The 27,244-nt window shown below is 40.5% G+C and overlaps 1 protein-coding gene across 1 annotated transcript in view; it reads left to right on the top strand.

The window, feature by feature from the left end:
- emc2 (ER membrane protein complex subunit 2) overlaps positions 1 to 27,244 on the top strand; it is a 54,360-nt gene that overhangs the window by 19,823 nt on the left and 7,293 nt on the right. The window contains exons 6-10 of the mRNA XM_062992117.1: positions 9,210 to 9,295; positions 9,449 to 9,508; positions 16,389 to 16,470; positions 18,942 to 19,052; positions 24,687 to 24,791. Of these exons, the coding sequence (XP_062848187.1) occupies positions 9,210 to 9,295; positions 9,449 to 9,508; positions 16,389 to 16,470; positions 18,942 to 19,052; positions 24,687 to 24,791 (444 nt within the window). The remainder of the gene's footprint in view (positions 1 to 9,209; positions 9,296 to 9,448; positions 9,509 to 16,388; positions 16,471 to 18,941; positions 19,053 to 24,686; positions 24,792 to 27,244) is intronic.

Consider the following 27,244-nt stretch of genomic DNA (forward strand, 5'->3'; position numbering starts at 1 on the left):
ATTAGACCAATTTTCCTTTAAAGGTAAAACTTGCATTGCCTGAAAGTCTTGTTGGTACTTTATCCAAACCCATTTCTTTTAATTGCACCCAATAATGTAAAGTGCTTTAACTCCTTAGTGGATTGAAAATCAGTCTAATGTTAATGCAAAGACTGAGATGAATCCCCCTCTTTACATAGTAATGAGGGCAGCCCAGTGGCTCAATGGGTAGCACTTTTTAGATTTTAAGATTAACAAATTATTGTGTAGTTTTAATCCTTCCATCCAAGGTTTCCCCCCAGTTTGTTTTCCCCCAATATGATTATCAGTGTCAATTTTTTTTTTCTCTTGACATATATCGTTGGCATGGTAAGAATCACCCACCTACATTGTGTTATTAGGCAGGTACGTGTGAACTTTCCTGACATTCAGAGGTCCAGCCCAGATTTCTCTGTAGGATCAGTCTGTTTCCTGATGGCCAAACACTCTTGACCTCACATTAGATTACATTACTTGCTCCCTCTAACCTGTTGGTGGGAGTGGAACAAAATGAACCTGTGAAGTTTTTCCCTCCACAATCCAAAACCCTGACTGACTAACAGATGTGACATCAGAGTTTATGGTATGGGAATGGATGACATCATGTGATCTATCTTGCTTTGTTTGCTGGGTCAGGCTTATCTAGACAACATTATCTCATCATGAAATGGGAGGAGGGAGGATACGAGCCAAGAAAATGGTGGAAAATTGGCAATGACCATATGGACTTGTGAGGCAACACTCGGAGCTGAGATTGGAAACTGAACTGTTGTAATTATAGGTTGCAGAATAGATGTGGTACCCATTAACCAAAATTGTTGAATCAACAAAAAGTCTTCAAGGCTTCTGTGCCATGGCAGTGTCCAAAAATGTTAGAACTCTTACCCTGTTACCAGTTTATTGTTCCAACACCTACATCAGTTATATCAAGACGTTCTTCTTTTACTGTTTCCATTTGGTTCCTTTTTCCACTTGCTTCTAGTCTTTGAAGTAAGTTCCTATTCAGCTTACTCAGTCTGTATTATAAAGTGTTCCTTTACGGTCAAGTGTAATAAAATTAACTGTTTATTTGAAGACCGTATAACAGATGTTTATTGAATTCCAGGTCTCATTCCAGTTCTCTTCCTCTCGCTATAATTGAACCAAAGAGTCATAGCATGTATTTTTTCTACAACCAAAAGTCCTTTTTTCCTTTACTCAGACTAGATGCTTGTCCAATCATGTGTGGATGCTTCTCACCCACATAGCTATTAAAAAGCACTAAACTTGATGTATGTCACAAAGACTGGTTCTGAAGATTTTGTTTTCAAATTAATCTTTCATCTTTGCACTTTTTAACAGCTTGGCTTTTTCATTTTTGGCTTTGACTAATAGAGCATTAATAACTGTTTTGATAAATTAGCAGTCTAAATATTTGATCGAATTACAAAACCGCAATCTGGATTTATGTGATCTAAATGCCAAATTCAGCACAGAGTCCTTTTTACTCATTAATACTGTTATACTCACTGAAAGACAGTGTATGGTTCTGTTCAGAAGATTCATTCTAGACAGCCTGAATGACATGAAATGAAAAAAGAAGTTATAAAATGACCAGGTTCATGTTTAATCCATATTAAATAGATTTTGGACTAGTTTTATTTATTTATTAGTTATTAATTATTATTATTATTATTTATTAGGATTTTAACGTCATGTTTTACACACTTTGGTTACATTCATGACAGAACAGATAATCAGTGGTTCTGAAGATTACTGAAGATTCCTGAAGATTCATGAGTTCAAGTTTAATGTCAAACACAGTCATGGACAATTTTGTATCTCCACTTTACCTCACTTGCATGTCTTTCGACTGTGGGAGGAAACCGGAGCTTTCGGAGGAAACCCACACAGACACGGTGAGAACATGCAAACTCCACACAGAAAGGATCTGGATCTCTCTAGCTAGGAATCAAACCCAGGACATTCTAGCTGTGAGGCGACAGTGCTACCCACCAAACCACTGTGCTGTCCGTTTAAAGTACATAAGACTTGGGCACAGGTGCTTAAACCATTTTTGAATAAGCCCTTGGCTATGTTTATCCGGTTGCATTTAATTCTGCGACTGGGTCCTAAATGTGCTCTTGGTGGTTTATAATGTGCTACTATTTTTCCATTTTTTTACAATCTCTTCATTGTGGTCAGGGTCATGGCAGGTCTGGTTTCTTTGGATTCACTGAACTCAGTGCTGTAACATACCCTGCCCCATCATGTGTAATAAACTGACAGTTATGTCTGATTTAACATGAATTCGTCGTCGCTAAATAAATGACATAAACCACTGCCAGCCAATGGGCACTAATATTCCGTTTATTGGTTTTAATATTTTTATTACTTGCTCCCTTGGATGGCACGGTGGCTCGGTGGGTAGCACTGTCACCTCACAGCAAGATGGTCCAGGGTTCGATTCCCAGGTTTAGCGGTCTGCCTCTTTTCTCTGTGGAGTTTGCATGTTCTCTTTGTGTCTGTGTGGGTTTCCTCCAGGAGCTCCGACTTCCTTCCACAGTCCAAAGACGTGCAAGTGAGGTTAATTGGAGATACAAAATTGTCCATGACTGTGTTTAACATTAAAGACTTGAATTGATGAATCTTGTGTAACCAGTAACTACCGTTTCTGTCATGAATGTGTAAAATCCTCCACTTTGTGATACCTGCCATATACCATATCAAACATATACTAACTGAATGTCCTAAATACTTACAGCAACAACAATCCAAAGCAATATCTAAGACTATGAGAAAAATCTTTAATCAAGCCAAAATGAAATGGTCTAAAAGAGCACATCTAAAGAACAACATATAAGAACAACACTTGACAAGGACTGTAAACTGAAATATGAGAATGACCTACCCTGACTGCCGTGAATATACCCTACTTTGTAAGCATGGTATAAAACATCAAAATAAATAAATAAACTTGTTCCCTTTCTTACTTTATAGTTTAAATAGGTAGCGAGTGGTAGCCTAGTTGGAAGAGCTCTGGGTGACCGATCAAAAGGTTGAGAGGTCGAATTTCAGCTCTGCCATGCTGCCACTGTTGGGCCCTTGACCAAAGTCCTTAATCCTGTCTGCTCCAGAGGCGCCGTACAATGGCTGACCCTGCGCTCCGACCCCAGTTGGGATACGTGGAACAATTATTTCATTGTACTGCACACAAAAGTTGCTGGTTCAACCCCATCACTGCCAGGTTGCCACTGTTGGGCCCTTGAGCAAGGCCCTTAACCTTTTAATTGCTTAGACAGCATACTGTCACAGTACTGTAAGTCGTTTTGGATAAAGGCGTCTGCTAAATGCTGAAAATGTAATGTAATGTAAATCCCTGTGGAAACATGAGGGTGGCTGTGAATGCTTTACTCCTGATATTGAATGCCTCCAAGGGCTAAGTGAGTAAATAAATAGTTCAGACAATGACAGGGTCAGAATACTCTGGATTGTTACTTCTGGGAGAGTGATTTATGGGTTAACATGTTTTTTTGTGTTCTAATGAGCCCCTCTGATTCTCTTGAAGGAGGGTTAATTGCACAGTGGCTCACGTTGCGCTTTGTAAAATTGTTTACAGTTTATTAAGATGCTCAATGCATTGCCAAGCTCACCAGGAACTCCCCGATTCAGTTGTACTAACATGTCAGTATTTCACATAATTAATCTCACGCTGCCTGACTAAGTGCCTAATTAGGTTTCAGATTTCATGCTCCTTTTCAAAGCTCTTTTGAAGTATGTATCTGTGTGTACGTCAGCACACAGCAGAGCTGGTGCCTGTTCCTACCTCTGTGATGGCTAAGTGGATTTGGAGTGGCAGTGGAACAGTTTCAGATTTATGACTCCTCAGATGTGACTCACGGCTGGTTCGGTCTGCAGCGTGGGAGTAAGGAAGAGCCACTCTATCAAATGCCAGTCCATAAATAATCCCTGTGGATGGACTGCACACTTCTATGGTTAAAGCTGCACTTGTAAGTTTTTAAAAACTTAAAAAAAATAGAAACGAAACCTGGCTCCTGGAAAAGACATCGGAGCAGGCTTAATACTTTATAATTCAGATTGATGAGAGTCTAATCTGCCAGAAGGTTGCTTCTGCATAAAACATAAAAACAGTAAGTGAACGTTATTTTGGGCTGAGCTCATGGATGCAATCGGCCTGGGATTTGGATTAATAGACTTAATTTGTCCACTTAAACTGGATGAGTCACTACTTATCTGGTCTGGCTAAATGTACCGAACCCCCAGTCTGCTCTTTAGTAGCAAGCTATTAAAGTAGAAATCAAATTTTACAAGCATTTGTGGATTTATCAGGCACATCTTAATAAAGTTGGACTTGGTATATTTAGATACATACAGATATGCTATTATTATTATTATTATTTAATAATATAAATGCTGAATTTACACTGATCAGCCATAACATTAAAACCACCTCCTTGTTTCTACATACACTGTCCATTTGATCAGATCCACTTACCATATAGAAGCACTTGTAGTTCTAGAATTACTGACTGTAGTCCATCTGTTTCTCTGCATGCTTTGTTAGCCCCCCTCCATGCTGTTCTTCAATGGTCAGGACTCTCCAATCAGACACAGCAATGCTGATGGAGTTTTTAAACACCTCACTGTCACTGCTGGACTGAGAATAGTCCACCAACCAAAAACATCCAGCCAACAGCGCCCCGTGGGCAGCATCCTGTGACCACTGATGAAGGTCTAGAAGATGACCAACTTAAACAGCAGCTGACTTTACATCTACAAGGTGGACCAACTAGGTAGGAGTGCCTAGTGAGTGGACAGTGAGTGGACACGGTATTTAAAAACTCCAGCAGCGCTGCTGTGTCTGATCCACTCGTACCAGCACAACACACACTAACACACCACCACCATGTCAGTGTCACCGCAGTGCTGAGAATGATCATCCACCAAAATAATACCTGCTCTGTGGTGGTCCTGGGGGGGTCCTGACCATTGAAGAACAAAGTAAAAGCAGGCTAAAACTGTATGTAGAGAAACAGACTACAGTCAGTAATTGTAGAACTACAAAGTCTTTCTATATGGTAAGTGGTATGGTAACAAGGGGGTGGTTTTAAGGTTATGGCTGATCAGTATATATTTGCATTGCATTCATTTGCATTTCAGTTATGTGTGCGAGTATAATAAAATACTGTGTAATGTGTAACTGTTGTGGACAGTTGTAGCCTAGTGGTTAAGTTACTGGACTAGTGAGCACAGGGCTCTAGACTAACTTTTTGCACTGGTTGCACTGGTGCGCCTAACTTTTTTTGTTAGGTGCACCAGCACAAAAGTTAGGTGCACCCAAATGTTCGACTGCATCGCATTTAACACCGCAGTTTTACAGGTTCACTTTTATTTTTTTATTTTTTACTCACTGTCCATACAGGCAATATTGACTTGTAAATAACTAACAATCTGGTCAACATGGCCTCATCTGATGATCTGTTTGCTACTGCCTGACAATGAAGGGCAGTGGGGAGAGGGGACACTTGGGCAGTGCATTTATCGCGGCATGTAATGTGTTTTATAGATGCATTGTGCTTTTTCAGCCTTTCAATTCAAAATGTATTAGAACCAGTCACAAATACACTATTGCCGGCCATGGTCTTCCCATGCTCTTTCCATGCTCTTTACAGTTAATTATAGTATTATAGTCTAATTATAGCAATTCTTTTTTATAAAAATTATAAAAATAATAAGAGTAAATGTGTATGTATGTGTGTATATCTATTTATATGTGTGTGTATATTTAAAATTATATGTATATATATATATATATATATATGTGTGTGTGTGTGTGTGTGTGTGTGTGGGGCTCTAGAGTGTTAGTGTAATCTTAAATGCAGTGCATTATATTATCTGCTTTACTGAATCTTTTACACAGATTCCCAAAATCGCTTGCGGTGCACTCACTGTGTATTTTGACTACATGTATTGTAATATATTTTGGTCTTTTAGTTATTTTTATATTTTATTAACGAAAATATTGTCGTGTTTTTACTTTCGCTATCATCGCACTTTACCGCTAGCATTAGCCCCTTGCTACTAGAGGGTCGTCTCACCTAGCCGCTGTCCGGTGGGGATGTAACGGGTCTTTTGCTGTGCGGTGGTGGAGGTGTGGGAATTAAGGCTTCGGTGAGCATTACAACACTTTAGACTGCCTAGCTCCAGAACCCGAACTTCTATTCTGGGGACATCCAGCGAGTCTCATATACAAAACTAAACTAACTGCAGAACATCCGAACGCACATGTATAAACTGGGTGCTGCATTCTGATTGGCTGAGCTGAATGTCGCTCACATATCACCGCTACAATATTGTCCCGCCCTTCACTATCTCTGATTGGTTTAGACCATGATATTGGCCTAATGTGTGTCTGTTGTTTTTTTTTTTCCCTCGGAAGCCTGGTCGCACCGGTGCGACCTGAGATTTTTTTTAGTCGCACCATTGAGAAATTAGGTCGCATGTGCGACCAAATTGGTCGCACTCTAGAGCCCTGGAGCAGAAGGCCGCTGGTTTAAACCCCTCCGCTGCCAGGTTTTCACTGTTGGGCCTTTGAGCAAGACCCTTAACCCTCAATTGCTTTGGATAAAGGTGTCTGCTAAATGCCGAAAATGTAAATGTAAAGCAGCAGTAGTGCACCCGTTGTGTGTGAAATGCAGTGTATGTCGGAGGAAAAGCGTAAAAACCATGTATGCCATGTGTCTTGGGTGGGGAAAGATTCATCTGATGTTAACTGGCGTTTAGTCTTGCAGCATAATCACTGTGATTTGTGTGTATTTGCCTTGAGGAACAGCGGTCTAATGTGCCAGCTCACCACTGCCAAGATCTCCAGCTATCCATGTACTGGCCAACACTACTCTTGTCATTGGGTCCCCTCAGTTTCTTTAGATTAGAAATGCCTCTTGTATTTATTGTACTTTTTTATTTGCACTGTGCTTGTGTTGTTTGCACTTGCGTTCTGTGTTGCACCCTGGTCCTACTTGTATATAGGTGAAATGACAATAAGGCCTCTCTTAGACTCTTGAACTCCAGCTAGTGAGTTCAAACCACAGGGGATGCTATCACCCTGGCCAAGCACTCAAAATAGCGTGATTGGATTTGTCTGTATGACCTGATTCATTGCCGCTCAATATTTGCACTCTGTGCTATCTGGTAGAGGCGTTATATAAGTGGGGCTATAAGTGGGTTTGTCCAAACACAATGCTGCTCTCTGGGATTCCACTGCAGTGGGAAGATACAGCGGACGACCTCGCATGATGTTCTCAGCCCTCCTTGGCCAGCCCCCTACCAGTCTACTACATTTTACGTGTAGTAGTGTATGTTGAATTAGTGTGATGCCGATGTCACTGGCATTTTGACATCATGTTTAGTAAGTGCTATGCTATTTAGTTTTCTTATTCTGGGGTAGATATGAATGGATGCCTTTATTTGTAATTTATATGACATTTTTTTCCACGTATCTTAGCTGGTTTGAAAGCTGGGGTCAAAGCGCAGGGTCAGCCATTGTACGGCACCCTTGGAGCTGAGTGTGTTAACAGCCTTGCTTAAGGGCCTGACAGCGGCTGCATGGCAGAGCTGAGATTCGAACTCTCAACCTTTGGATTGACAGCCCAAAGCTCTACCCACTAGGCTTCCAATGTCCCTCAGTGAAACATATATACTGTAGAAACATTGTTTCCCTGTGAAACCTTTTAAAAAAGTGCAAGGTGGGAATACATCCTGGACAGGGTGCCATCCACCACAGAGCATTACACACTTGCTCACATATTAATAAGAAAATGCCAGACCCCACACAGACAGTAACCAGTGCTGAGGATTGAACATATGTCCATAACAGTCTTACTCCAAAGTCATATATGTGTACAATTTGCTCACATCTTACTATGCTACAGTCGTTTTCGGTGTATTTCAGAATACAAAGACATCACATTCATATGTACAGACATGCACATGTAATGCACTTGCAAACAAACACACAATACACATTGCCGCCATTTAGCATATGTTTATGTGCCATTTCCATCCCCAGGACATTATATGTATAAATGTCTGTGTGTATATATGTATATGGAAATGAACTTGCATGAGCGAAGTATGTTTGATAAAATTGTAACTCTGACTACATTTAGGTAACAGGAATTTAGGTACATTCCGGTTACCTTAATTTTTTCTTAGTTTTATTTGTTTATTTTAAATAAATAAATAAATATATACATACATACATATGATAAATTGACAGTTATGCCCAGTGTTCTAATGCTTTTAGCATGAACTCCATGCTGCCATATTTCATGTATTTAGTAATGTTAAAACTCAGTCCTGTTACATTTTAGTCTTGTTACTCACATACAACCATCTCCCACTTAGAAACCTTGTAAAAATTAAACAAAATGTATTCGTGGCAAAGTGGGTAGCACTGTCGCCTCACAGCAAGAAGATCCTGGGTTCGATCCCCAGGTGGGGCGGTCCAGGTCCTTTCTGTGTGGGGTTTGTATGTTCTCTCCGTGTCCATGTGGGTTTCCTCCATTAGCTCCGGTTTCCTCCCACAGTCCAAAGACATGCAAATTAGGTGAATTGGAGACACTAAATTGTCCATGACTGTTTCATATAACCTTGTGAACTGATGAATCTTGTGTAATGAGTAACTACCGTTCCTGTCATGAATGTAACCAAAGTGTAAAACATGACGTTTAAATCCTAACAAACAATCAAACAAACTAGATTCAGTGTTGAACAGAGATAATTTGAGTTACTACACGCAAATTGAGTTACTTCCACCCATTCGTTGGAATAGTCCTTTTTTAACAAGAAGTATCATTTAAGTTTGGATTTTGGGGTTGTTCTACCTGGATCAGTGAAACTGTCGCAGAGCTACACTTAAGAAAATGAAATGATTGGTTTTTCCCATTTTTTAAGACTTTGCTGTGTCCCTCTGTGGTCCAGTCCACATAAAACATGTAAATAAATCCCCTTTGGACACATGATTAATCAATAAGCAGCATGCCATTTATAACTGTGGGGTAAGGAATAGGGCAAGTGTTGAATCTAGTAGGTCACTCAGTATCCTGATCTTTTTCCTTTTTCCCGTGTCTTTTCTCTGCTGAACACTTACAGCTTTAGAGTTCTAATCCCTCATTGTTGTCAATCCACAGGCTGCAAGGAAGCGCAAGATCTCCATTCTGCGAGCGCAGGGAAAGAGCAACGATGCCATCCGAGTGCTCAATGAGTATCTAGAGCAGTGAGTGTTTTACAAGGGGATTTGTGTCCCCTCCCCTACCTTCTCTTTTTAATTAAAAGGGGCTTTGCATGTGATTGAGCTGTGACCCCCTTGAGTCTTTTCTTAACCCGGGCTTTGTTTCGCCAAGGACCTAACTGTCATTCTGTCTCACAGGTTTGTGGGAGACCAGGAAGCATGGCATGAGCTATCAGAACTCTACATCAACGAACATGAGTAATGGCATTTTTATCATTTTTGTTTTTTTAATAACAAATAGTAATTTGTCTTTCTGACATTGTTAACAACAGGGCTCTGTTCACACGAGTGTGTCTGCTTTTTAAGAGAACAGATTTAATAGATACTTAATAGCAGTATTAGTGGTTAATGCTTCAGGTTTATTTTGTTTGTTAGCCTTTACACAGGTGTGTTACAACAAATTTTATTATGCCATATGCATCATTGTTTGTGCACCGAGATTTTGTAAATCCTTACATTATTATTAACTTAAGTTATAATAACACATTGTGCATCTTCTAAACCAAAAGTAAGAACCTTTTTCCTGTGTGTGACATTTTTAGATATTTAAATATCTACCTAGATTAATATTTGTTTATGAGCAATTAGAGAAAAATCGACTATAAAAAAATAGAAAAATGTAATGGTACACAACAGACCTCTTAGGTGGCACAGCAGTAAAATGTTCTAGCCTACCACCACTGAGATCTTGTCTGCTGGTCGATCGCCTACACAGACACGATTGGGGCGGCACGGTGGCTAAGTGGGTAGCACTGTTGCCTCATAGCAAGAAGGTTCTGGGTTTGATCCCCAGGTGGGGCGGACCAGATCCTATCTGTATGGAGTTTGCATGTTCTCCCCGTGTCCGTGTGGGTATACTCTGTGACCTTCGGTTTCCTCCCACAGTCCAAAGACATGCAAGTGAGGTGGATTGGAGATACTAAATTGTCCATGACTGTTTTTGATATAACCTTGTGAACTGATGAATCTTGTGTAACGAGTAACTACCGTTTGTAACCAAAGCGTGTAACATGATGTTAAAATCCTAATAAACAAACAAACAAACAAACAAACAAACACCGACATAATTAGCTGTCTGAGGGTGGGCGGCCGAAGGGATTTCATATTGCCACTGCATTTATGGCCTCTGCTGTCTGGTCGAAGTTGCCTGTACGTAGACTGGGGAAATGGAGTGCAGTGTATGACTGCATATGTGATACTGATTGCTGTGTGAACATGTCTTGGGCAGGTCTGAAGAAGTGGTTGGCTACTACACACGTGTAAGAGAGCATGTGTTAGGATGGCTCTTCTCGGGCAGGGCGGAGGAAAGATTTAAAATATCATATAGCAGCTTACTATGTCTATGTCTTAAATCATGTTTTTTCAAGATTCTCTATATGTCAGGAATCATAGGACCGAATTAGCTGTAACTAGTTTACAGATTTTACTGTATAAGCCATCATTACTAAGAGCATATTAATCAAAGAATGATGGGCGCTCAAGTGGTGCAGCGGTAATTCACGAATCTCAGCGGTGCTACGAGCAGTCTAGTCAGTGTTCTTTAAGTCCTGGTCCTAAGCCCTTATGAAAATAGGGGGACATCCTGAGTAAAAACTGTGCTTTATCAGGTCTGCAGCCCCGCATCACTGTGGTGACCCATAAAAAAAATACAGTACACATTTAGTAATGTTTACGGGCTTAGGATTTTTTTCAGGCTGTAGTCTGAGGAAATCCTTTATTGGTAAACATGGACTTCTGTGGCCTAGTAGGACAGCCCAAGGGAAAATCCAGTCTTGATCCGGTTGTCACAATAGGATTTGCTCCTTAAGCCCACTCATATACTTTTAGAATCAAACTACCCCCTTTGCTGACATCCCTGTTGCCAGGAGTTAGTGTCATTCAGACATAAACATTGTAAGAAATGTTGTTTGTGTCACTTTTTTTCCATCCTCCTATAATACGTTTTTGGCCGTGTGTGTGTGCTTGCGCCGGCGTGGGAGAGATGGTCACCGTGGTTGGCGGGTACTGGCTGCAGGAATGCAGGAGCCCCATCATGGGGCTGTATATTGGCTAGCTTGTGTTTTTGTGTGGGGGCTTTATTGCTGTATTGGCAAGAGGAAATCCAGGGGTGAGAGGATTATCATTCCACTTAGTCCAACTTTTTTAATATTGCACCATTCAGTCTGACTACCCCCTGTCAACATGCATTTCAATTCCTTTTTCTTTTTTTGACCACCTTGTTCTTTCTTTGGCTCATATTAGGTCACTGACTCCCTTTTTTCCCTTCTCCACCTCTTCCTTCAAGCTGTGCATTATCAGCTTTACTTTCCACACTGTGTGAAAGAGAGTAGAGAGATTCCCAAGAGAAGGTGGTAACACTTGTTCTCTCAGCCGTTAAAACCAGACCTGATGGGAAGGGTTGACATGAAACAAACTCCCTCCATATCTTTTTATTGCCGCACCACTAAGTGATAGAAGCATTGGCACACTTGATAAAAATTGGACATTAAGCTTAATATCCTGCAGTTTGTATATTAGAGCAACACAACCTTTACAATTATTGAAGTGGCACGGTGGCTAAGTGGGTAGCACTGTCGCCTCACAGCAAGAAGGTCCTGGGTTCGATCCGAAGTGGGGTGGTCCGGGTCCTTTCTGTGTGGAGTTTGCATGTTCTCCCCGTGTCCGTGTGGGTTTCCACCGGGTGCTCTGGTTTTCTCCCACAGTCCAAAGACATGAAAGTGAGGTCAATTGGAGATACTAAATTGTCCAATCTTGTGTAATGAGTGACTACTGTTTCTGTCATGAATGTAACCAAAGTGTAAAACATGATGTTAAAATACCAATAAACAAACAAACATTTATTGCAAAAATGAACATTATTAACATAAACTTAGAAACTGTTGGCACCGCTAGATTTAGTACTTGTGCAATTTTCTGATGACGTAACACAACTGCATCGTCTTCTATATTTAGGGTCCCACTAAATTCATAGGAATATGTTAATTTCACTGTCCTTGTTTTTCAAGTGCTACATTTCACAGCAGTTATAAAATAACACTCATAAATTGAATGATAGAATAAATGGAAGCTACAATACACAGCACAGCCTACCTTAACTGTTGAATGTAAACCTAAAAGCGGTCTCAAAGACCAAAATACTTCTGTGTTTTGACACACACACACACACACCCTCCCCCCCTCCGCATCCACAGAATCGCTTGAGAGTTTTCTACCCTCAGTTACTTGAATAGTGTTTTTAGCTGCTTTAGACTTCGACATCTTGGACATTTTGGCTAACCGATTGCTAACTGAATTGTCGTAGGATTGCTAGGACCGCCTCATAATGCAAATTAACCAGTAAACGTGAGGCACTTGAACGCTACGCGAATGAAAAATGTTAAATCACTAGACACAAACATTAAATTTTGAATTTTACAGCAAATTGCATGTTACATGGGAAAAGGCTCGTTTCAGGGTCCGTGCCATGATTTTCACGGCTGTGAATTAGGTAGAGCCATATCTATAATGCATCCTCATTGATATGGCACTTCTCATTACAGAATCCTATCAGATCAGTGCGGAGTTTGCAAGTTTTGCATGTGTCCGCTTGGGTTTCTGCTGGGAGCTCCGGTTTCCTCCCACAGTCCAAAGACATGCAGTCAGATTCATTAGAAACACTAAATTGCCCCTAGGTATGAGTGTGTGTGTGTGAGTGTATTTGACCTGTGATGGGCTGGCGACCCGTCCAGGGTGTTTGTACCCTCAGGGTGTTTTGCCCAGTGAATTGTACCCACTGTGACCCTAAGTTGAATAAAGCAGTGGTAAACAGACAATGAATGAATGAATATTAATATATTCCTCAGTGCTCATTCAGTTGTAGCCTGAACCTAAATAATTATTGGCCGGTTGTGTTGGTGGACTGTTAAATGCTAGATTATCTGTAACTCATCCCTGTCAGTTTTTAACCTTTCTAATGAGTTAAAATTCAACCTTGTTTTCTGGCCTCTTGTCTTAAAATCGTGCTTAAAACAGCTCACACCACTACAGAGTTCAGGTAAGATTTACCTAGCGCTGTAGTAGTGTGTATCTTTCTATTCCTCTCTCACTCTCCATGCTTCTGCAGACTAAGCCATGGCAGAAACACATCTGAAAGTCTTTAAGGAAAGGAAGTGGTAATTGCAAGCAGCCTGCAACCTTCTGAATGGCCCGTTCCCCTACTTTTTTCGGTTACTCTCTCTCTCTATCTCCCCCCTCTCTACTACACTGTCTGCCCACTCTGCAATCTTTGAAGTTGCTTAAACATACTAAATGTTTACACCGCTACCGCCAAAGTGACTTTTTTCACTGTCAGAATTTAAGTCTCCTTCCTCCAGTATGTTAAATCAACAGTGAGGTTGTTGTAGATCAGGAATCAGGATTTTTTAAAAACAAGCTAAAGTTAATTGTTTAATAAGTTGCATTAAAATGTGTGTTATTATATTTGATTATTATGTTTTAGGTTATAATTGCACACATCGATGGACTTCTTAATTGTAATTAGTAATAGGGACTAGATAAAAGATAGATGAAATAGCTACAGTTGACTTATTTTTTTAAATGATGAATAATTCACTGTATACAAACAAATTACTGCTGGACACTAAAGATTTCATGAAAATGTTCTTTTAGCTCATTTGACTTTTGATTACAAAATTGATTATAATTCATTGATTAGCTTATTTTCCTCTTCTCTAAAACTTTCTTTGAGGCATGTCTGTTGTAATATGCAGTTGTTTTGGTATAAATATTTGGTAGATTTTTAAGTCCTGTTTTCTGATTGATTGATTGGGTCCTTCCATGATTACAAATTGTTCATAATTGCGATTAATCACTGTCATCTGTTGTCTTACATTTACGTTTATGCCATTCAGCAGATTCATTTGTCCAGAGCGACTTACAATTATGATGCAAGCAACTGAGGTTTAGTGGCCTTGCTTAGGAGCCCAACATTGAGAAAACTTGGCGGTGGTGGGGCTTGGACCAACAACCTGTCCAATTGTTGTCCTGTACCTTAAACATTAGGCAACTACAGCTCTGCCAGCAATTTGTAATTTTCTTACATCTACAGCATTTAGCAGAAGTTTTTTTTATCTAAAGCGACTTAGAAATTTGGATGAATACAATGCAAGCAATAGAGGGTTAAGGGCCTTGTTCAAGGGCAAAACTTGGCAGTGGTGGGGCTTGAACTGGCAGCCTTCTGATTAGTAGTTTAGTAAATAGTATTATAATGCAAATAGTATTCTAATTCCTTCATCCAAATAATAATAATTACAAATAGTTTACAAATTAAAAGCCTTAACCAACAATTATAATTCATATGATATTGTAGCAGTGTATAAATATAAAAAAACACTGAGATTGTAAAAAGCCATAATCATCCTTAAATGCCTTTATTTGTTATAAAGTAGTCAGAGACATCTATAGTGACTCTGATCATTCTCATTCAAAGTTCAGCTCTTTAGTAAGATTTTTCCTGAAGTGAATAAAATTCGGCACAACAGTGACTTTACCAAGAAAGACAAGATCTGGGGGAATGGGGGGCAAGGGGGGGTGGTCTGACATTTGGAGCACCATTGCAAGAAATAATCAGCAATTCAAAATGTATTAGTTTAAAGGTGTGCATATTTATGCAACCATATTATTATAATTGTCACCCCTAAAGGACACAATCCTCAACTTCTTGAAAACATTGGTCTAAAAGAATGCAATTTAAAAAAAATACTAAAACAACACTTGACATGGGGCTACAGACTGATATAAAAATGACCTACTCTCTCTGCTGTTAATTTAAGCATTGTGCAAGCATGGCGTAAAACATCTGAATGAATAAATACAAATAAAATGAATAAAGTAAATCACCCCTAAAGGATTTCAGTTGTACCCATCAAGCATTTTTAACCAGTATTATCTCTAAAACCAGATTATTTGTATTTCATTTGCCCCACCAGAGTTTGGAATTTGGAACATTCCTCTGGCTGTTTTAAATTGCTCATGTTTGAAATTGATTTGTGCATGAGCACGTAGTGTGTATTGAGATGAGCCGAGAGATCTGAAACGGAGAACTCTCCAAACGGTAGCTGGAAACACTGTGGTTTAGGGACTGTGAGGCCCCAGAGGTTTTTATCCAGCCTCTTAAACTCATCTGCAGGTTTTGGACACAGCTCGGCCCTATTTGTGTGTTGCGGCCTCATCAAATAGTCCTTGCGGAGCATTACTCTGTAAAATTGTTTGATTATTTGTGGGCGAAAGCAGCTGGAAAGTCTGTACGCGAGAATTCCATCTTCCCCTCTGACTGAGCCCGTGAAGGGAAAAGTGTCCGTAAGACACGGAGCGGTTGCAGATTAGATTTGGAGTCTGAAACTCAGCAGCTTGCAGTGAGAAGTGATCTCATCTGAAAGTGACACAGTACGGCACTGTTTGGCAGTGACCTCACGAAAGCCTTAAGCTCGCAGGGAAAAGGCAGACAGATTGATGCTATGTGTCTAGAAATGTGGTAGATCTTACACTCGCTCTGCTTTCTCATCTTCAGTTTCCAAGAACAGAAGAGATCAGGAAAACAGGCCAAGATTTGCCAGAGCTGATGCAAAGCTACATGTATCATTTCACCATATGGATGTTCACACATATTTCCATCAGTCCCCATAAAGGCTGATGAAAGCAAAACCATAGGCAGACTGATTTCTGGCTGTCAGCGCTGACAAGATACACTTCAGACCATCAGCCGGGCAGCACTGTCGCCTCACAGCAAGAAGGTCCTGGGTTTGATTCCCAGGTGGAGCATTCCGGGTCCTTTCTGTGTGTAGTTTGTATGTTCTCCCCATGTCTCCGTGGGTGTCCTCTGGGTGCTCCGGTTTCCTCCCACAGTCTAAAGACATTCAGTTGAGGTGAATTGGAGATACAAAATTGTCCATGACTGTGTTTGATATTAAACGTGTGAACTGATGAATATTGTGTAATGAGTAACTACCGTTCCTGTTATGAATGTAACCAAAGTGTGTAAAACATGACGTTAAAATCCTAATTAATAAGTAAATATTTTTCTGTGTTTTGCTCTTATTAGTTATGCAAAAGCAGCTTTCTGCCTGGAGGAGCTGATGATGACCAACCCACACAACCACCTTTACTGTGAGCAGTATGCAGAGGTACCTTAACAGATTGCTGTTTTAACTTTCTTTATGTTTGTCTGATGTTTTGTTTGGACTACATTTACATTTGCAGCTTTTAGCAGACACTTTTATCCAAGGCGACTTGTGCCAATTGACACTACATGATTTTTGCCCTGATTTTTGCTCGCCAACAGTTTGCCGACATGTGCGAACTTGGGGCTCAAAAATCGGTTCTCAGTCACTTTGTGTGAACGGTGAACTGTATAAAAGTCAACAAGCATAGCTTCAGCCAATGAGAACGCAAGAGACTGTGTTTGAAAACGTGGGGAGGAGGTGTATAAACGTCAACAAGCATGGCTACAGCCAATGAGAAAGCAAGATACGGGGTGAAGAAAAACCCGGGGTAGGAGGTGTATAAACGTCAACAAGCATGGCTACAGCCAATGAGAAAGCAAGATACGGGGTGAAGAAAAACCCGGGGTAGGAGGTGTATAAACGTCAACAAGCATGGCTACAGCCAATGAGAAAGCAAGATACGGGGTGAAGAAAAACCCGGGGTAGGAGGTGTATAAACGTCAACAAGCATGGCTACAGCCAATGAGAAAGCAAGATACGGGGTGAAGAAAAACCCGGGGTAGGAGGTGTATAAACGTCAACAAGCATGGCTACAGCCAATGAAATGCAAGAGATGAAGTGAGGGGAAACCCGTGGTACGAGGTCAAAGTGAACTTTATTGTCATTCAGACTATACAGCTAGGAGTGCACAGCTGAACGAGATTGCGTTATAAACGTCAACAAGCATGGCTACAGCCAATAAGAACGCAAGATACGGGCTAAGGGGAAACCCAGGGTAGGAGCTGTATAAATGTCAACAAGCGTGGCTACAGCCAATAAGAACGCAAGATACGGGGTAAGAACAAACCTGAGAAGGAGATGTATAAACATCAACAAGCGTGGCTGTAGCCAATGAGACGCAGAGTCTGGGGTAAGAAGAAAACTTTGGGAGGAGATGTAATTGTGTGGGGCAGAGGCATCATATAGTTTCTGTTAGAAAACATCAGCACACACATGAGCTTTACAGTGTTTGGACCTTATCGTCCACGCCAAACCATAATACCAATGTTGCATTCAAAAGTATTTATTTACCCCCAACTCTCTCTACAGAACAGAACAGACAATCCCTTCTGGTCTCTTAGCCAAATCCACTCCTTCAGCCAGACTTTTTCCTTTGTGTTTTTATGCTGCATATCAGCACACAAACAACTTTGATCGCTCGCTCCTTGTTGACGTGCATTTTTGGACATGGTATCATTAAACCCCTTGTCACCTCCAAACATAGTTTGGAAGACCAGACAGACACGTCTGCGATTCCTTCTGGTGATAGATCGTGTAATGTGACCCCATATCACCGTTGAATTGTGTAGTGTAAAAACCACAACGACTTAAAAGACTCCTGATTACAAGAGATGAAGTTGTGTAGTGTGAACTGTACAGAGATCTGAACTATTTGAAAGTCGTGTAGTGTGAACTTAGCATCAAATTGTGACATAATACAGTTGAAGCAATTAAGGCTTAAGGGACCCAGCAGTGGCAGCTTGGTGGCTGTAGGGTTTGAACTGGCAGCTTTTTCATTACTAGAAGAAGAAGGCCTTTATTTGTCAAGTCAAGTCAAATGTATTTATATAGCGCTTTTTACAATTGACATGGTCTCAAAGCAACTTTACAGAATCCAGGACCAACAGACAAAAAATTCCTATTGAGCAAGCCGAGGGCGATAGCGGCAAGCTAAAACTCCCTTAAAATTACAGGAAGAAACCTTGAGAGGAACCAGACTCAGCAGGGACCCCCATCCTCTTTGGGTGGCCTTGAAGATACTTTAAATACATAGGATTTAAACAAATCATACAAACACAAAATTTAATTGGACTGAAAGTTGTAACTAGCAAAAAATAATTGGAGTTCTTCATTGTTCAGTCCAGTCTGTGATAAAGTCTGTTGTAAGTTCTGGACATTTTGGTGCAAACACGCCAGGTTCCATCTCATCTAGTAGGAGCAGCATTTTTGGCACTGCAGTCTCGACTTGCAGTCTTTAACCTATTTGTCATATATACATATACAGGTGTACAGTACAACAAAATTATTTTTCCGCAGATCCCAGCTTGTGTGAATGATGGGGTCAGAGCGCAGGGTCAGTCATTGTACGGTGCCCCTGGAGCAGAGAGGGTTAGGGCCTTGCTCAAGAGCCCAGCAGGTGGCTGCATGGCAGAGCTGGGATTCGAACTCTCAACCTTTCAGTTGATAGCCCAAAGCCCTGCCCACTAGGCTACCACTGTCCCATACTAGTCCAGTCAAGCTGCCTCTGGACTAACCAAGCTGTATTATGTTCTGGATAGACACATTTAATATTGGTTTAGATGGAATTATGCACATTATGCACACCAGCTCTTCTTCTAATATCATTTAGCTTTGTGAGTCACTCTCCCAATTCTGTTTTTTGTCTCTTCTAGGTTAAATACACCATGGGGGGGCTGGAGAACCTGGAGCTGGCCCGAAAGTATTTTGCGCAGGCGCTAAAGCTGAACAACAGAAACACGAGGGCCCTGTTCGGCCTGTACATGGTGAGTCACAACAAACACCTTTCTTTTTCCCGTCTCTCTCATTTTGTTTTCCTTTTTGCTGACTGCTTTAAGATTTCACAACAAATCTGGAAAATCTTAGAAAGCCTGTTTACTCCAGGATCTAATGTGTCAGGTGATCCATCACAAGTTGCATTTATTACATTAATTACAGTGTAGGTGAAAAGTTTACACACACTTGTTATTGTAACATTACTCCTTCCAGACAGAGCTCACGGTTTACCGAAATATCACAAACCAATCAGTGTTATGCAGGTTATGGTTGCAGACTGGGTGCCCCTGACTCATTTTTTACTCTTACCTTTCATCTGGGGAAAAACCACAAAGTGTTTTATTCCTGATACTTTTTTGCACAGCATTTCTGTGTTTATAACATTGATAAACACACCGCAGGCAGTGAAACAATAAAAGAGGCTCCGCCGGTGCCCTGTCCCACGTGGGACAGCTGCTCAGCTCTCGGTCCTATTTGAGCTGAATAAGCCTTTCATCTGCGTATTTATTTAAACAGGAAGTTGTTCATTAACACCAATGCATCATTTGTAAGTGACTCCTGACATAGGAACACAAATAGGCAGCTGGGAGTAGAGGAAAGACAGAGGGTGTACGGGGAACTACACAGACGCACACTGTTCTGTTAACACGCACACACGCATGTTTCAGTAGTTGAAACAAGAGTCAGGGGGTCTCACGCTTTTGATGTGCGGTTTGCGTGTATTACAAACCTAAAAGGAGGAGGAACAGGCTTCGGTCAAAAGGCTGCCCAAAGGCTACCATAATTAGCGTTCATAGATTTTTTTGTAGGTTAGAGCTTAAGGTGTATGAGGTGTTTGTTTCATAGAGGTAAGTGCAAATGTGAAATACATTTTAATTCATAGCATGGAATTAAAATGTGGTGCTGGGTTAGCTATAGCTATCACAAGTTTGTTTGTTTATTAGGATTTTAACGTCATGTTTTTACACTCTTTGGTTACATTCATGACAGGAATGATAGTTACTCGTTACACAAGATTCATCAGTACACAAGGTTATATCGAACTCAGTCATGGACAATTTTGTATCTCCAGTTCACCTCACTTGCATGTCTTTGGACTGTGGGAGGAAACCGGAGCTCCCGGAGGAAACCCACGCAGACACGGGGAGAACATGCAAACTCCACACAGAAAGGACCCGGACTGCCCCACCTGGGGATCCAACCCAGGACCTTCTTGCTGTGAGGCGACAGTGCTACCCACTTAGCCACCGTGCCGCCCACTATCAAAAGTATTAGATTATAGAAGAATGCCTTTATTTGTTATATATACATATACAGGTGTACAGTACAATGAAATTCTTTTTCTGCATATCGCAGGTTGTTTGGGAGCTGGGGTTAGAGCGCAGGGTCAGCCATTGTACGGCGCCCCTGAAGCAGACAGAGTTAAGGGCCCTGCTCAAGGGCCCAACAGTGGCTGCATAGGAGAGGCTGGATTTGAACTGACAATTTTCTGATCGATAGCCCAAAGCTCTACCCACTAAGCTACCACTGTCCATTATGTGATAAGGTATTGATAGTGGTGAAAGATGACATTTTTGACTACTAAAAATAAAATTATTTTAGATTGATATTCTATGCCAACCCTTTGCATAAATGCATCTTTGCAGTGACCATATCTATTGAAAATATGCCAGATTTATTGGTCAGTGATTGAGATGAATATGCATTTGAGTGGAATAACTGTCAAATCCAGCCTGAAAGTATTTACATACTCCTGTGTTTAGCTGGATTTTCCTTACTGTTTCACTTTTAAATGCATTTACAGGTTTCACATACATCTTTATGTGAAAAAATACCTTGAAACTCAATGCCTTTTAAACTCAATGCCACTCTCAGAACCAATTGACATTGAATTTCAAGGTACCACTGTATATTTTAGCTTATTTATTTACTGCTAGATTTGCTTACGGTTAGTGCAGTTGTAAACAACACTAGCCCACTATAACTGGAATCCAGGATTAGAACACCCAGCTGTGCTATTGGTTGGTCGAGCAACTACATACAGACATGATTGACTATGTCGGGGTAAAAATGACCAAGGCCCAATAATGGATTGGTGTCTTGTCCGGGATGAGTTACTGCATTGTGGCCAGTAATTCTGGGAAAACCCAATCCCCACCGTCACCGACCCTGACCAGAATGAAGAGGTGGTAAAACGTGATAATGAATTAACTACTGCTAGATTTTTTACACTACCTCTTTCAAATGACACCTGAAGCCCAAAATATTGGTGATGCTTATTTATCTTAAGATCCAACATGCCCACATGCTGTGGAGATGGAGGTGGATGGTGTTTCTATTTATCATGCTGCCCTCCTCACAAATTTGCCGGCTGCTTTCTTTTGAAACTGTAATGCTGGGCTTGATCTGGTCTGACATTCTGCTTACTCAGATGCCTTCACTCTATATATTTTTCTGGTGACCCAGACAGCATTGCAGCTCATGACAGAGCCACCCTGAATATGGCTTGACGACTCTTCTGGAGTGGGCCCCACGTTTAGACCCACACTGAGTGCGACCACTTGGGGGTTAAATGTCACATGGATCTCTCTGGCTTGTTCTGGATTTCCTTATTACTTTTTCTGGGAACTTGATTGTCCAGGTGCTCCGAGTAGCTTCCTATATTGTGACAACCAGTTTTCATTCCTTCTCTTTCTCTTTTTATCGAGTTTTTACATTTACATTTATCCAGAGCGACTTACAGAAGTGCTTCCATAGTAAACATTTCCCTACTCTAGTTTAAGTAAACAACAGTCCAAGAACACACATCTGCTAAAACTCTGTTAGAACCAGTTTTTTTTTTTTTTTTTTCCAAAAATGAATAAGAGCGTTAGTAAGTGAGTGAGTAAGTAAGTACAAGTCAGCTTAAATGCTTGGTAAAGAGGTGGGTTTTTTAATCGTCTTTTGAAGACAGCGAGAGACTTAGATGTTTGGACAGACAAGGAAGCTCGTTGTATTTTATCAGTGTTTTAAACTGAATGTGTGCAGCTACAGGAAGCCAGTGAAGAGAACGCAGCAGTGGGGTGATGTGGCAGTGTTTAGGTCGGTTAAAAACCAGATGGGCAGCTGCATTTTGAATGAGCTGCATGGGTTTAATAGTGGACATAGGAGCACCTGCCAGGAGGGAGTTGCAGGAGTCCAACCGTGAGACTGCACAAGAATCTGAGTGGCTTTCATGGAGAGAAATGGACGAATGTTCCTGATGTTGTAGAGGAGGAACCAGCACGATCTTGTCATGTTGGCTACATGAGAAGAGAAGGTCAGCTGGTTATCCAGGACAACACCAGTTGTGAGCTGCTTTGTTTCTGGTTTTTTTGGCCATAGCTTAGATTTTTCTGTAACCCCTTTTGTTTGTGTCTTTTTAGTCACAGTACTGTTCTACATTCTTAAGCTTCTTGCAAATTGGGTTTAATCAGCTGTATACTTTAGTATAAGCCAGTATGATATAAATCAGTTTTCCGTAATAATTCTTATATTTTCCAGTGTTAATTACAAGTGTTATTGTACATTTACCTAAGTTCCCGGAATATAAACCATGACTCAGAAATGACTAATGTTATTGTAATAATTATTTGTGGAGGGACTGCTGATCTTGTTACTGCACCAGAAATGCCACTTGTCTCTTTTCTTAAAAGCATATTAAAATAAAAAATAATTTTTCATGCATTATGTAATGACTTCAAAGCTTTTTTAAATGATAGGAATATTTTACAAATACCTTTTAATCTGTCCTGTTTTGCAGTGTCGTCATTTTTTTCAGCGACAAAGTCAAACAGTTTTGTATTTTGTCAAAATTGCACCATCTGACACTGATTTAAAATCAGTGGATGTTGGATACAAAAATACATCGAATTGAGTCAGTACGCTATCTTACTCCAGCTCACTTGAAACTAATACGAGTAACATGCTGCTAAGTCTAATAACATTTAAGCTCATATCCCAAGTAGAAATGACTCGTTTGATTGTTTTGAAGTCAGGATTTCAGCACTTCAACAGAGGTTTTTTTAAATACAGTCCAATAGGCTGCTCTGGGTTTTGGTCTGTGGAACTCACTAAGGCAGCATGGGAGCGATACTGCCTTTGTGCTTGTGGAGGGAAGACTTTTGGGTGGCACGGAGACTATGATTTTCATTGCACTGTACTAGCCACATGCCACATACAGAACACTTGCATTCCTGTCATCACTGTTAGTTTCTGGCCTTGTAGAAATGTGGCTGCATTAAATGACCAGAATTTTCTTCTGGTCCAGTCATTGAAGCTTCGTCCTGCTTTTGGGGACATTGCTCTGTTGAACCTGTTCTTCATCTTTCAGTTTAAGTTTTATTTAGGGCCATACTAAATTAATGGGGAAATTTGCTTAATTTTACAGACTTTGTTTAAAATTAACAGATTTATTCATTAAATAACACATAAATTGAATGATAGAATAAATGGAAGCTACGATACACAGCACAGCTACCTTGAAATGAAAACTGGTTGTCACAATATAGCAAGCTACTCAGAGCACCTGGACAACCAAGTTCCCAGAATAAAGGTAAAAAAAAAAAACAGAAATCCAGAAGTCAGAGAAATCAATGTACGAGTGACACTTCACCCCACCAAGTGGTACCCAGCATGGGTCCAAATATGAGGCCCACTCCAGAAACAGCAGTCAAGCCCATCCCAGACAAGACACCAATCCATTATTGGGCCTTGACCATTCCCTACTCAGACTTGTAGTTGCTCGACCAATCAATATCACAATTGGGGGTTCTAACCCTGGATTCCAGTTATAGTGGGATTTATAGTATTTATTTATAGTATTTAGTGGGATATAGTATTTATAGTATTCCAGTTATAGTTACCAACCATAAGCGATTTTTAACAGTGTTAACTGCAAAGATCCAAAAGCTGCTTGGAGATTACATTCATGCAAAGGGTTTGCATTCATGCACCAGAGTTGGGGTTTCGAATACATTGTATCGAATCTCAGCTCTGCCTTTCCGACTGGCTGTTGTTCAGGGTTAGGAGTAAAAAGTCATCGGATCATATGTCCTCATAACTGGTGCAACTGCGGCTCCTGCTGGCTGACTGCTGGCGCCTGCACAGGGCTGAGGAATAATGCTGATGGGGGTGTGGCCCTCCGTACACAGTGCCCGTCAGTGTATGAACTCGACTCGTGCAGGTAAAAAATGTAGTCTGTACAATCTTTTACATTTAGATCCATGTTTTGACATGCCTCCCTCTGTGTCCACATAATCGGTTGGGAGTTTTCCAAACTCACTTACCCAAGTAGTGTTTTTAGCTGCTTTAGACTTGGACATCTTGGACATTTTGACTTACCGATTGCTAACTGAGCTGCCGTAGGATTGCTAGGTCTGCCTCATAGTGCAGATTAACCAATATGTGAGACACTTAAACGCTACTCGAATTAAAAATGTTAAATCGCTAAACACAAATCTTAAAGTTTGAATTTCACAGCAAATTGCATGTTACACTGGAAACGGCTCGTTTCGCGGTCCGTGACGATTTCCATGGCCGTGAATTTATATGCACTTTTAATTTGTATTTATATTTACGTGCATTTCATCTCCTTTTTATTTCAGTCAGCAAGTCACATAGCCGGAAGTCCTAAAGTCAGTGCCAAGACGAAGAAGGACAATGTAAAGTATGCTGCCTGGGCTGCTTCTCAGATCAACAGAGCCTATCAGGTGGGTACAGTATTGTCTCTGTCTCCTCGTTCTCCTCGCTCTGGATCCCTCCTCAGCACGCTTGCCCATGCCCAGCTAAGCTAACGTGTTGATTTAAGCCCACAGGGCCCGGCGTTTTGTTACACAGCTGTTCTATGTTTGTTAAAGCACTGGTATCGATTCCCTTCTGCATGAATCATACCAGCATGTGCCAAATATGGGTGTTAGGGCCTGGTAAGGGAAAATATGCACCGCTAACATCAGTAAATAACAGAGGGGAGTAGGGAAACTGGGAAAGGAAAAACTGAAGCGGTACTCAGATGGTATCACTAGAATGTTTTTTTTTTTTTTTTTTGCTGTTGCCATGGTGTATGGAGTGTAAATGTACATTAAATAGAAATGTAACTCCCATCAGGGTAGCATACGTTGCTTTATTTAAGCATTAACAATTTACGGTGTCATAAAGGAGGCCTTATGTAGCCCACACACATGTGCAGTTAGGTTCCTGTGTGGTTAGAGGATTCTTGGGGGCATTTCAGCTTACTGTTGGACTCTGATAACCTTCTACCTTCTTCTTCTACTTTTAGATTCAGACTAAAGGTTTTTACTTGTGCACCTTTACACAATAATTTACTAGACAAGTGTTAAAAGTGGGAGTTTAGAAAGCCAGGTACACTGTTGAGGCACTTTACCAGGTCGAGTCTACTATAATTACCTGGTTCACTGATCCGTTTGTGAAACAAAGTTGAAATAAATGTAATATCTTATGTCTGTTGATGCATGCTCAATAATCCAGGTACACAAATCCACAAAGTTGAATCAGTTTATCTGGACACAAGTTAAACTTGTGTCCAGATGAACTGATTCAACTTTGTGAAATATCTTATATGCTTTCAACATAGCAACTTCCTTAAACATCTGGATAATTGTTACTTTTTAACTTTGTCTCTATGTGCATTTTGTTTTCATGTTTTACCACTGGAATTTCTAGGCTCAATGCACAAACACACACCGGACAGGATGTCAATCCATCGTGGGGCCCCAGCCACCCCCCTCCCTCACATATATCCAATCATGTCTATATTTAGATGCTTGACCTTGTGTAAGACACTCAGTAGCACAGGGATACATTCACTTTGTAGGATAAAATACTAAACAGAGTGACTTCTGGAGTTCCTTCATACTTTAGAAAATTAAACAAACGCATTTCCCATAGGGCATCAGGGAATTTTGACTAACATGTCAGTTTGTGTAGGGTAGATAATATGTATTAATTATTTATTATATGGATTATTTTTACAGCTAATTGTACAGTTGGCAGGGATTAAAAAATCTATCAATCCCAAGCAGTCGAACTGTCTGCAAGTTGAACAGATTTTAAAAATTCTTTTAAGTTACAAAGCTGGGCCTCCATAAATCAGACCTGTTTGTTCAGCACATCCCACAGCTGTCAAGTCTGTCGCGTTCCACAAACTATTTCTTAACAGTTTTTGCAGTTCCGCAGGACATTATTTGGCCACTGGCACCAGGTAGTGCTGTTGTCATTGTAGGTAATACATGTCAGAACCCAAGATTTTGTAGCAGAACACTGCCCAGAGCATCACACTGCTTTCGCTCACAGTGCATTCTGGTACCATACAACATATTGTAAAAGACAACATGATTCATCAAACCAAACCACTGCTTGCATTGCTTCATAGTCAAGTTCTCCATAGTCATTTATAGCAAGCTGTGATGCTTTGGCTGTTCGGATACCTTTTAGTCATAGCCACCATTAACTTTTTTTTTTTTAGCAGTTTATGCTATTGTAGCACTTTTGTGGGATCGAACCACATGGACTAGCCTTCGCTCCCCACATGCATCAAAGAGCCTTGTGTGCCCATGAGCTCAGTTCACTGGCTGTCCTTCTTTGGATTATGTTTCGTAGTACAAATCCACTGCATGAAGTTATACATCATGTGTCTGAGGTCTTTCATGCATAAAAGAGTCCAGCATGGTTAAATACACTGTTACGGTTGAATATATTAATGATGCAAATTAAAACATGCACGTTTAGGTAAACAACAGATGCCATGGGGTTGTGTAAGGGCATCATATTAGAGACATTTATTTATACAATGATGATGCTCTTACTAGCAGAATTAGTGTTGTACAGCTCTTTAACTTCTACCAGTTAGTGTGGATGATTTTTGTTTTCTAAAAGTAGTATTACCTTAATGATGGAGTCTTCTTACAAAATCACTGAACATATAGTACCAAATATTTATCTAATACACAATCACCATCTGTAAAAATATGTGAAACTGTGTCATCTTATACCAATGCTCTTTTCTTTTGACTGCACAATTTGTGCACAATGCCTCATCAGAGTTGGGTAAATACAGTCTCATATTCATTTCTCTCCTGCCGTAAAATGCATTTAAATATCTTGTCCAATCTTACTAATTCCTTATTTTCTTTTCCTTTTTGTTACT

This window comes from Trichomycterus rosablanca, chromosome 3, assembly GCF_030014385.1.
Source record: "Trichomycterus rosablanca isolate fTriRos1 chromosome 3, fTriRos1.hap1, whole genome shotgun sequence".
NCBI lineage: Eukaryota > Metazoa > Chordata > Actinopteri > Siluriformes > Trichomycteridae > Trichomycterus > Trichomycterus rosablanca.